The following is an 11,995-nucleotide window of genomic DNA, read 5'->3' as shown; positions in this document are numbered from 1 at the left end:
CCTGGGCAACTTAGCAAAAATAAAAAGGGCCAGGGCTGCAGCTCAGTGGTAGAGTGCCCCTGGGTTCATCCCCAGTGCCAGAAAGAAAGAAAAATCACTGGGCAGGCTTGGGTGGAGCAGCTAGGGTGGCCCCTGCAAGGACAGAATTAAAACAGGGAGCCTGGGACAGCACGGAGAGGTCAGGTAAGGAGATGGCCATGTGCTGGTAGTGGAGCAAACAAGTCAACATAGTGAGAACAAGTGAGAACTGAAGCTATTTGTGTGAGCTCATGGCGTACCACAGAGAGAAAGCAATAGAGATAAACAGATGTCAAGAGGGCCCAGGAGCAGCAATGTTTCTAAGTGCCATTTTCCACTAGAAGAATCCTGGAGAAATGGCTGATTCTAAGAAAAGGACAAAGAGGCCTAGACCATTTTGTCATGAAGGACGTTCTGGAATAATGATGGGGAGATGCCACTTGAAGGCAGGCCCGCTAGCCAGATCCAGAGCAATATGGACACCAAAATAAATGACATTTTAACCCACCCAATAAAATATGAATCCATAAGTCCACACAGATACAGAGAGAAGGGAAAACTCTGACAACAGAATGCCACCTCCTGTGTGTAGGAGGAATGACAATACAAAGTTACCACTTGGCAACCAGTTCAGTTACTCAACCAGCAAACAGAATAGGTACAACACCTAACAGGTAAAGGTGGAATAAGGAACAGTAGATTTACATAGTCCCAAAGTACCTCTGCACAAATTTTGGGGTAGGTACTAGGAATTGAACACAGGACTTCATGCATGCTAGGCAAGTGCTCTACCCCTGAGCTCATCACCTGCTCTTTTCATATTATTTTGAGACAGAGTCTCACTAAGTCACCCAGACTGGCCTTGAGCTTGTGATCCTCCTGCTTCAGCCTCCCGAGTTGCTGGGATAACCGGCCTGCACCTCTGTGTCTGGCTCAAATTATTATTCTTTATTACCCAGGAGAAATGAGAACTTTACAAAGGAGAAAGTTGTAGTCAACATTAGTATCATCTGTAATCGGATAAATAAACATTGTGTGCTACTCCAGAGGACACGCAATGAGAAGACGTCACTTCTGTGACTACCCTGCCAAAGATGCTTGGACAAACCTAAGTGAGGAGACAGTCCATGAAATGACAGTCCTGTTGTCTTCAGAAAGTCAAGGGCATGAAGTTCAAGTAGAGCCTGAGGAGCTGTTCCGATTCAAGAGAGAACAGAAAAGTGGCATGTGGGTGCAATCCGTGACCCCAAGTTAGATCTTTTTGTTACAAAGAACACCACTGGGGCACGTTTGAAATCGAGTGGGGTCTCTGGGGGAAGGATATTTAGGAATTCTTGTGAATTTTCTGTGTGCTTAAAATTATTTCAAAAAATATGTGTGTATATATGTATGTATGTATATATATGTATATAAATGTTACATATATTATATATACATATGTTTGGGGGGTACTGGGAATTGAACCTGGAATCATTTTTCCCAGTAAAATCTCTTTATTCTTACAGATCAATGACTGTTGGCAGAGATACATTGAAACACAGAATGTCTATATGATTAAAATATTCTTTCTTCCCATTGACACAGTTGGCAGTTTTGAAAGAATGACAGGATACATATTTTTATCAACATAAAAAAATCAACTTTTAACAATAAATATTCAGAGATGGCTTGGAGTTGACTGTCATGGGTTTGCAGTTGGGTGTATTTCATGAAGCAGGGATCCTTTCTCTTCTCTTCCCCCAACCAACAGGCAGGTAGAGGACCTGATGGAGAACTCTAGGACCCCAAGACCCAACATCAGAGCCACAGGAGGGAAGGAAGCAGAGCCCCTCCATCTTACTGCACAGGAGCCAAGCTTCCCTTCTTGGTCAGACACTACTTTGATCTTGACTTGAACAATAAACTCTTAAGCCCTGAGATGGAGGGCACTTCCTCCTCACTATCTAACTCATCTGCTCCTCAGCACCCTGCATTCTCAGACCTCTACTTGAGGTCTCAGAACCCTGAACTTGTCATCACCTCATTGTTGTCCCAGCCAGAAATCCAGGCACCACTGGACCTTCCTCCCTCTGGGACTCAGCCCTCCATCTGGCCATTTCAGCCTCTTGTGGAACTCAATCCTCCCATGCCCACCGTCCTGCCTGTCAACTTCTCTCTCACCAAGGCCATCATAACTGGTCCTGGGGCCTCAGCCTTTCTCCTTTCCAATTTGGGAGCACTCCCAGAACAAGGGCGTGGTTGCACATTTCCTTCTCCCACTTCCCGCTGTTCTTGGCTAGAACACTGTCCCCATTTCTAGTCCACTTGGTACACTCTGAACTCTCGTTTCACAGAACAGCACCTGAGTCACCTTGATGAAGCCCCTCTCTGGTCCCCGGACATATTCTCGCACGGCCAGCTGCTCTGCGCATTGCACTCTGGGCCAACACACCAGTCTCCCAGGAACAGACTGAGTGCCTTGGCCCCATATGCTCTGGAATAGATCCTCCCTCCCACCCCCAGGAAGGCCAGACCTCAGACCCAGCTTCCTGCTTCCCCTGACCTACTGTAGGACTTCTCATGCTGACCTCACCCCCTGGGCTCGTTCCCACTCTGTAAAGGCAAGAACCACCATGACGGTAGTCTTCTGCAGTTGCCCAGAGTCCACTAAATATTAGAAGCAAGATACTCCCAAGGCACTCTTCCTGCCTAGATAAGCCCCCTAGCCATCTCCAAAATGGCACTCAACCTGCAAATGAAAATCATTTTTTGCAGAGGTGCAGGGGTTTACTGGATATTGAACCCAGAGGCACTTTACCACTATGCTACATCTCTCGTCCTGTTGAGACAGGGTCTCCTAAAGTTGCTTAGGGCCTCACTAAGTTGCTAAAGCTAGCTTTGAACTTGCAGTCCTCCTGCCTCACCCTCCCAACAAAAATTATTTCTTGAGAGCCCTGGGCACACAGTGCACAGTGTCAACTCACAGTTGGTCTTAGCTCCTGCAAGTTGCTGTGGCTTCCTTGGAACTCCTACCCAGCCTGGAGCCCAGCCCAGACCTCTGCATAACCCAGGAATTTTCTAAATAGCTGCTGCCAGGGGCTGGGGATGTGGCTCAAGCGGTAATGTGCTTGCCTGGCATGCGCGGGGCGCTGGATTCGATCCTCAGCACCACATAAAAATAAAGATGCTGTGTCCACCAAAAACTAAAAAATAAATATTAAAAAATTCTTTCTTAAAAAAAAAAAAAAAAATAGCTGCTGCCAGGCCAAGACCACTACCCTCTAGGACCCACAAGCCCCAGACAGCACTGACTGGGACATGACTAGTAACCAGAGACAGTCTGGCAGGAGACTCCTGTGAGATGAAACCCTGCCAAGAAAACAGCATAGAGAGGGGGCATTCTTTACCGGGTGCTTGTCTACTTCTGATTGAACTCTTAGGAAAAAGAGTCGGCTATAGAGAAGTAGTAGATTGTGTTTATTCCCAAGTCCCAGCCACATATTCAACCCCCAAGATCCCTGAGACCCAGGATGTGGGCTGGAAAATGAAGGCACTGCATGAGTGAAGACCCAGGTGTCCTGGCCAGGGACCTGACTGCCCATAGGTGTGGCAGAGCAGGGACACACTGTACCCCAACCCTTTGTCTCTGGCCTTCAGAGTAGGCCCTGTGTGCTAAGGTCTTTTGAGCAAGCCCAGAGTCCTTTGCCAGCCCCGACATGGGGAGACCAGGAGTCAGCAGGACTTCCGAGCAGCACCCGACTACCAGGACCGGAGTTCTGTGTAGCTGGCTCGAATCCCCAGGAGGGAAAAAACATGATTGAGTCTAGTGCTGGAGAAGTAGGGGGGTCAAGAAAGCACCCCAAAACAGGCTGCCAACTCTGAGGCCCATGGGACTGGAGTCCTGGAGCTGGGTGGGCCTTGGATCCTAAGGTGGCCACAACCTCAACATCACTTCTATGGCATAAAACAGTCACTCTTCTTCTGCGGGGAGAGGGGATGACACAGCCTCAGAGCTTGCTCCTAGGGGTCTCGGGCAGGGGCCGCTGCAGCCTCCACACCACGCTGACTGACTCAGCAGCGCGGTTCAGGTCATGGAAGCCCCCCAGGTCGCCAGTCTGAATGTACCGCTGCAGGGCTGGCTGAAGCACCGTGATGGGAATGCTGAAGTTCAGGTGGGGGTAGGTGGCCCCTGTGTTATTGTCCCGGGTGTTGCTAGCGACAATGCCTGTTGAGGAGTCAGAAAACAAAGAGGATATGAGCTAGGGGTAGCCCAACCAGACGTGGGAGGAGGATCATCTCTATTCTGGAACCTCCAGGTCCTGGGGGAGCTCAAAACTTCCATCATAACAGATGCCACCGAGTTTCCTGTAATAAGGCAGCTGTACCTCACACCCCACCGCTAACCACAACCCTGCTCTAACACACTGTGTATTTCACTTATCCGGTCCTCCCTCTCTCCCAGTGGCCATGAAGGTGGCTCTTGAGTGCTTCATTCATGAAGTCTCCTCAGGGCCGAGAAGAGTTCCTGGCAGAGCAGGCCCTCAACAAACACTTGCTGAATGATGAATAGACAAGTCAGACCCACAGACACATTTTGGTTGGCCTGCTGTGTATTTTTTTTTTAACCTTTATTTTTTATTTTTATGTGGTGCTGAGGATCGAACCCAGCCCCCCACATGTGCCAGTCAAGCGCGCTACCGCAGAGCCACAACCCTAGCCCTGTATTTTTTTTTAAAAGACAATTTCACACAGAGAAGCCTTGTCCAAATAGTTCCTGTATGCCTCTTACCCAGCTTTCCCCTATGTGATAACTTACTTTATCATAAAATGTTTATGGAAATTAGGAGATTAACTTTGCTAGACAGGCACAGTGGTGCATGCCCATAATCCCAGCAACTCAGGAGGTTGAGGCAGGAGGATTACAAATTCAAATTCAACCTCGGCAATATAGTGAGGCCTTGTCTCAAAAAAGAAAAAAAAAAAACTGGGGATATGGCGCAGTGGTTAAGTCCCTCTGGGTTTAATCCCAGATACAAAAAAAAAAAAAAAAGAAAAAAAATTAACTTTGCTTCTATACTAAAATGAAGAACTCCTTTGGATTTCACTCATTTTCTACTAATGGTCCTCCTTCTGTTCCAGGATCTCACATTGCTTTAGTTGTTACATCTTCCAAAATCTCTGACAATTTGGGCTGATTCCTCAGCTTTTCCTTCTTTCATGGCCTTGACACTTTGAAGAGTATAAGACAGTTATTTTGTACAATGGGCCTAAATTTATCCCAGGGTCAATGGGATTTACATTATTGGGAAGAATCCCAAAGAAGTGACCTGTCTGTGTTATTAGGAGGTGGCTGATGTCTATTATAGTACTGTTTGTCCTTTGTATGACCATGAACCCACACAAGGCAGCGCTCTACCATTGAGCTACTTCCCCAGCCTGTATAGTGGTACTTTTGGTGTTGACCTTGACCACTGGCTAAGCTAGTATCTGCCAGGCCTCTCCACTGAAGAGAGGATTCCACCTTTATAAATTCTAAATATTTGAGGAGCTATTCTGAGGCTATGCAAATACTCTGCCCACTACTTTCGACATCTGTCCATTTAGCTCTTGTCTGCAACTGCTGCTGTGGTGTCTTCTGAATCCCTGTTTTCCTCATTTCGTCTCTACATTAATTAATTAGAATTCTGTAGGGAAGAGCTGCTGCTTGTCTCCATTTCTAACTTCTGTGGTTCTCTTTGTGTCAATGTGGACTCACAGATGTTCAGTCTTTTCTTTGGGTTATAATGTGACACTACAGATATTTGTTGGCTGTTTGAGTTGTTCAATGGGAGCTCCAGGGTTGGTCCTGTCCTGTCAGCACTTGACATGCCCCATCATTCTTCTTATTAGGACTTCCTTTTTTGGGATAAGACACTCCTATCTTGGTTTTTCCCTGCTCCCGCCCTGGGATCATCCAGTTCTTGGTTCCTTTTGTTAAGGAATAGTATTTAGAAACCAAGGTCTGGGTTCCAAAAGCGCAAATGGAGTGAAAGTGTCCCTGTCCCTCTTGGTGGACAGAGTAGGAGATACAGACTGTGCAAGGGGAGTGGAGGGGACTAACTTATGCACACAAATCTGAATTTTATTTCTTCATTCACCTATTTGTATATATGGCTTAAAAAAGCAACCAGGATGTGAGGAAACATGGAGAAAAGTTGTGACTCTTATTACAAATAAATGACCACAATGAAGGAGAGAAACTGAGCTAAGTACCTTTGGAAAGCACTGTTCTGACTGACACTGTAAGGTCAAAGACAAAAACAATTGCACATGAACACACAACACTGTACTAGCTGAAACTGGTGCTCACCCCTGTGAGGTTTTTAGGAATTCTAAAGCTGTTTATACACGAGAGTTGAACAAACAAGTAAAAATACTGTAGATAGAAAAAGTAAGGTTACTCACTATAAGAGAAAAAAGTTAGAAATAATGAAAAGCAGTGCTGGGCGCTGTGGGGCACGCCTGTAATCCCAGCAGCTCAGGAGGCTGAGACACGGGGACCACAAGTTCAAAGCCAGCCTCAGCAATTTAGCAAGGACCTAAGCAACTTAGTGAGACCCTGTCTCTAAATTAAAAAAAATAAAAAGGGCTGAGGGTGTGGCTCAGTGACAAGTGCACCTGGGGCCAATTCCAGGTACCAAAAAAGAAAAAAAAAAAAAAAGTAGAACTAATAAAGGCTAGTAATAAACAAGTAGTGCTATACACAGAATCCTAGCAGTTTCTGACTTACAGTGCTTCTCTCTCCCTCTTTTTAAATAGCTAAATGGATTTTAAAAAACAACAACAACCTGATATTACCAAAATTTTAAAAACAGAAGATTAAACAATCCAAATTTTTAAAAAAGTTCAGATGGGCATGGTGGCTTATACCTGTAATCCCAGCAGCTTGGGAGGCTGAGACAGGAGGATTGCAAGTTGAAAGCCAGCGTCAGCAAATTAGTGAGGCCCTAAGCAACTTAGCAACACTCTGTCTCAAAAATAAAATTAAAACTAAAAAGGGCTGGAGAAGTGGCTCCATGGTTAAGTGTCCCTGGGTTCGATCCCTGGTACTAAAAAAAAAAAAAAAAAAAAAAATTCCCAGCTTCTTGTTAAATACTATCAGGCCACAATCTGCTGCAGCTGAGCAGAGTTAATCCTAATTGACCCCTGACCTCACCCCTCCATTTCCTCTAGTCACTCATTTATTCACTTTACCTGCCTAGGAACCATAGGCTTGAGACTGACTTACCTAAGGTCACACAGCAGAGTAGTGGCAGAGAACGGATCAAGGTCCAGATCTCTTCCCTTCCAGCTCAGCCTACCTCCCTCTCCACCTTCAAAGGCAGAATAGCCTGAAAACTCGGTTGAACTAACTGTGGGCATAACGCCCACCATCTTCCCAGGCAGAGGGTCCTCCCAGGGCTGGACACAGAACATTCACAGGGCAGGACTGAGGCTCTGGCAAGGGGAAGGGTGAGAGGGGGCCAAGGAGCTGGTTACCCAGGAGGTCCCCTGAATGGGTGGAAAACAGGGGTCCCCCACTAGAGCCACCGTGCACAGCACACGTGGTCTGCAGCATCACTGGTGTGTCGTCCACCTGCACCACAGCTGACAGGATGCCTGAGGTCATCGAGGGTCCACAGGTTTGGCCAAAGACACCGAAGCCCACCACACTGACAGCATCCCCTGCAAGGGAGGGAAGGAGGGATGAAGCAGGGGAGGACTCACTCCCAACACATCCCCACCCTCTCCAAAGGTCCTGACTGTCTCTGCCCCTTGAGTTTCTGCTCAGATACTCCCATGCCAAGGAGCCTTCTTTCCCAGGTCCCCACTGCAGGAAGAACAGCCAGTCACATTTGGGGTTCTTTTTTTTCCTTTGGACCAGGGATTGAACTCAGGGGCACTCGACCACTGAGCCACATCCCCAGTCCTATTTTGTATTTTATTTAGAGACAGGGTCTCACTGAGTTGCTTAGTGCCTGGCAGTTCCTGAGGCTGGCTTTGAACTCAGAATCTTCTGTCTCAGCCTCCCAAGCCTCTGGGATTACAGACGTGCACCACGGAACCGGCTTTGCGGTTCTTTTCATGTATCTAGGTGCTCAATAAATGTCTGTGGAATTAATATTCATCATCTCCTGGGATTAAAAAGTCTCCTGGGAAAAGAAATAGTGATGAGGGCTATAAAGTAGCCACCACCTTCCTCCCCAAGTGTTTTGAAGGTACAGGGCAGAGCCTAGGGTTAGATGCTTTATAGGCACATCTCAAACAGTCTTCACCACACCCAAGATAAGGTGCATGGATCCCATTCTGCAGATGTGGTGACCCAGGCAGAGGACAGTTTAGCAGTCTGTCCAAGGACAGCAGTGGCAGAGGAGAAGATGATCCAGAGCATCTGTCCTCTTCATCACTATATCACACGGTCTCCATGAAATGGGACATCTCCCACCATGTGGCAGCATCTCGGAGCCATTTACCTAATCATGCCATGGGAGCCCTCCTCTGACCAGCCTGAATGCATTAGGAGCCCCCAAAACCCAGCCCCCCAACACTACACTGCTGCAGAGCCTGGGGGTAGGGCCACGCCTTACCCTTCACAGGGTACACCAGCTGCCCCCAGCACCTGGGGCATTCTGGAACAGCCTCCAACAAGAACCTCACAGTGCCACCCTGACTCATTACCTCTGCAGGCAGGGGAAGGGAGCTGCCACCTGGTGTGGCATGGCTAGTCAACCCTGACTCTCCTACCTGAGGTCCAGCCCAGACCAGAGGGCCTGCCTTCAGGTACCCTTTGTCCTTTACCTTCGTGGAAGTGCTCAGTTGGCACAGGCATAGGGACACCTTCTAGGTCCTCCTCCAGGTTCAACACTGCTATGTCATAGGGAGATGTCTCCTGGGTGGCAAACACCACATGTCCCCAGATGGCCACACTCCTGGGAGCAAGGGAAACAAGTGACAGGCTAGTTTTGCACTGGGGAGAAAGCAAGATGAGAGTGACAGCAAAATTCATGGACTTGGGAGTCAGAAGATCTGGGTCAGTCCTGAACTTAACCAGCCAGGCAGCTCTGGGTATGTCACTTAACCAAACATGCTTTACAAACAATAGAACACTTGTATGCAAAGTTTCCTGTTCCTTGCCATGATAATGAACACCTGATACCTGCTGAGCACCACATGCCAGGCCTGGTACTGATGTCCTGTGGACATCATTTCACTTAGTCCTCTGTGACCCTGTGAATTAGGCACTGATACAATCTCCATTCTTATTTTTCATTTTTGGTACTGGGGCTTGACATTGTCTATTTTATATGGTATAACTGAAACCCAGAGGTTGAGTGACATTCCCAGGGTCACATGACAAGTAGTAGGAGTTGGGCAAACAAATGGGAACAGTTCTTCATTGCCTCCTTATGGGTTCATATATTATTGGGTGGCATGATAGATGGCATGATGGGCTTCTAGCCCGCTTAGTGCTTGTTTATATACATGCTAGTGCTTCCAGAGCACACTGAGTGCCAGTCTCTGGCCCAAGAATTTACATGTAAGCTCACTTAGAGGGGGCAGGGTGAAGCTTACACACATTTAGTGACTTGCCCAACACCGCACAGGGACATCCTGCTACGTACTGAAGGGGTATTTTCCTACAAACCCCGTGGTTTTCTTAGGAACAAGAATAGAGGGGTGAGGAGTTGGGGGTCATCACCAGGAAAACCTCACCATCAGCTTTCCCTGTAAAATCATGGTTGTCTAAAATCATGGCTGTCTGGTCAGCCACCCATGGGGCCCTCTGTGGCAAAGCTGGGCTGGGTTAGCCACACTGGGCTAACCTTGGGAATTCAAAAGATATTTAAAAAGGCTTGCAAGGTAAGGCCAGGCATTAACATCAAGGTGCTATACTGCTTAACTTTGGCCTGGATTAAGCACCTGGGGCTACAACAGAAACAGAAAAACCAAGCCTGGAAGCCAAGGCTCTGGCCCAGGGAGGACAAGGCTACTTTTGGCTACACAAGGAACTAGTGACTATCTGAAGTCAGCCCAGCTGCCCACCAGGATCATCTAAAAATTGTTCACAAAGTTATCCATCTGCCTGGGCCTCAACCCTTCATTTACTTAGGTAGAACTATACATTTGTAACTTTCACCCAGAGAGGCAGCCACTGCTAAATGGCAAGAGATAATTAAGATTAGAAGGTCTATCTCATCACCCCTAGAGGGCAATGTTCTGGGTCCCTGAAATGTCAACAATAGGGAATGGGATCAAAGGGCTTAGTGAGAGGTGTGAGGTCCAGGGCTAGGAGACAAGAAATTCAGACTGTGAAAAGGAGCTCAAAAATGTCCAGTTCTGTATGTAGGGAACGGCCCCACAGCTCCCAATTCCAAATCTGCTTGTATCTTGGCATCCTGACCAAGTTCTAATCAGGCCCTGCCTATCAAGAATGAGGGGGAGTCACAGGCATCTACTCCCACTACATCCCCAAAGCACCAACATAAGACCAGCAGAAAGGCCCCCACAATCCTCCATGTGGAAGGTCTGGGTCCACACCTGAAACCTGGTGAGGAGCAAAGAAGGACAGTCCTGAGGCCCTTACTTGGGGGTGACAGAATGCACCAGGACTCTGGCCGCCTCCCGAGGGGCCACGTGCCGGCAGGTCACCACGAGGCGAGACGCCACAGCCACTCCTGAGCCCCACACGGTGCCGCACTCCACCAGCACGGCTGCGGCTGCCCACGGGGGTCCCGGGTCTCGAAGGGACAGGCCCCGCGGGACGCCCACCTCGGGCGGCAGGAGATCTGCCAGGGCAGCGACGTCGGGCTGGAGGTGGGCGAGCGCTGCGCGGGCGACGCGAAGAAGCGGAGCTGCGGCGCAGAGCAGAGTGAGGCCTACCCACTCGCGGGCCTTCCAGCAGAGTGGCGCCGCCACCAGTGCCACCAGCGATCCTCCGGGTCGCGCAGCGAAAACGCCACCGCCCTCAGTGCCTGGCAGACAGCGAGCGTCGGTAAGCAGCAGCGGGCCGGCCACGTTGCTGAGCACACCGCGGCTCAGCGTGTTGAGGAAGATGTCTGGGCAAAAAGCCCCGAACGGGGAGCCGCAAGCCAGCAGCTGTGCGCCCTTGGGCACAATCCCGAGAGGCGCTACGGTCACCGCGGGCCCGACCTCCTCCTCCGCCTCCTGGCCGGGCTGCACCCGCAGCAGCGCGAACCAGCCCAACGCTCGCAGCTGATCCTCCTCCTCTTCCTCTGACACCTCATCGTCTGGCGCGGCGCTCGCGAAGCGCCACTGCTCTGCCGCCTCGCCTCCGAAGAGGCGCACGAAGTGGGCCCGAAAGGCTGGGCAGCTTAGCAGCAGCAGTAACTCGGCCCTGCGCGGCGGTTGCAGGGGTCGTCCGCGGGGCCGCGCGGCCAGGCCGGGTTCGAGGCCCGAGCATTGCGGCGTGCACAGTCCGGGACGACCCGGCTCGGCGCGGCCGGCGGGACTCGTGGCCGTTGGTCCCCATTGTACGTGAAGGCGCAGGTCGTCACTACAACTGTCGCCGGGCAGGGTGGTGGTGCCGGCCGCGGTCAGGACCCCGCTACCAGCCCGCAGGAAGGGGGTGAAGATTCCCCCGTGGCACAACACCAGGCCCGGGTTGCAGCTCAGGATTACCCCGCTGCAGCTCCAAGAGCCCGCTTCCGGCTGTCCGGCCCTGGAAGCGCTCACCACGCAGCCCGCCTGCTCGGCCGCCTTCATGGAGGGCCCCCACTGCCGCCCCATGGTTCCTTGGACTGGACTTCCAAGGTTTCCCCAAGAACAAGCCAAAATGCAAGATAGGACCCGGACCCGCCAAGCCAGGGGAATTCGACTCAGCGCTACACACAACTGTGAGCTAGAGGCGAAAGCACTGACTCAGGTCTTCCTCGTCAAGCCCGATTGGCTAAGCCCCAACTGGCCCGACCCGATTGGCTGGGCATGGGGCCGAAGTCTGATTGGCTGTGTATCTCCTTTC

At 49.9% G+C, this 11,995-nt stretch overlaps 1 protein-coding gene across 4 annotated transcripts; it reads right to left on the bottom strand.

The window, feature by feature from the left end:
- Nucleotides 1–3,453: 3,453 nt before the first annotated feature.
- Nucleotides 3,454–11,910, bottom strand: Tysnd1 (trypsin like peroxisomal matrix peptidase 1). Of its 4 annotated transcripts, none has more exons than XM_046419810.2 (4): nucleotides 10,601–11,900; nucleotides 8,815–8,945; nucleotides 7,516–7,701; nucleotides 3,454–4,222 (listed from the first exon to the last, which is right to left on the bottom strand). In XM_046419810.2, exons 1-4 carry the CDS (start codon nucleotides 11,761–11,763, stop codon nucleotides 4,005–4,007), a joined length of 1,698 nt encoding a protein of 565 aa, XP_046275766.1. In that variant the 5' UTR covers nucleotides 11,764–11,900; the 3' UTR covers nucleotides 3,454–4,004. The 4 variants fall into 4 exon arrangements, 3 of the variants coding, with proteins under 3 accessions (XP_046275766.1, XP_046275767.1, XP_046275768.1); XM_046419811.2 differs by having other exon boundaries at nucleotides 4,025–4,222; nucleotides 7,613–7,701; nucleotides 10,601–11,905; XR_009226398.1 differs by having other exon boundaries at nucleotides 4,089–4,222; nucleotides 7,265–7,701; nucleotides 10,601–11,903.
- Between the last annotated feature and the right edge of the window lie 85 nt (nucleotides 11,911–11,995).

This window comes from Marmota monax, unplaced genomic scaffold (assembly GCF_021218885.2).
Source record: "Marmota monax isolate L192 unplaced genomic scaffold, Marmota_monax_Labrador192_F-V1.1 WCK01_AAM20220418_F8-fsc00019, whole genome shotgun sequence".
NCBI lineage: Eukaryota > Metazoa > Chordata > Mammalia > Rodentia > Sciuridae > Marmota > Marmota monax.
This window is presented reverse-complemented; position numbering and strand designations above follow the sequence as displayed.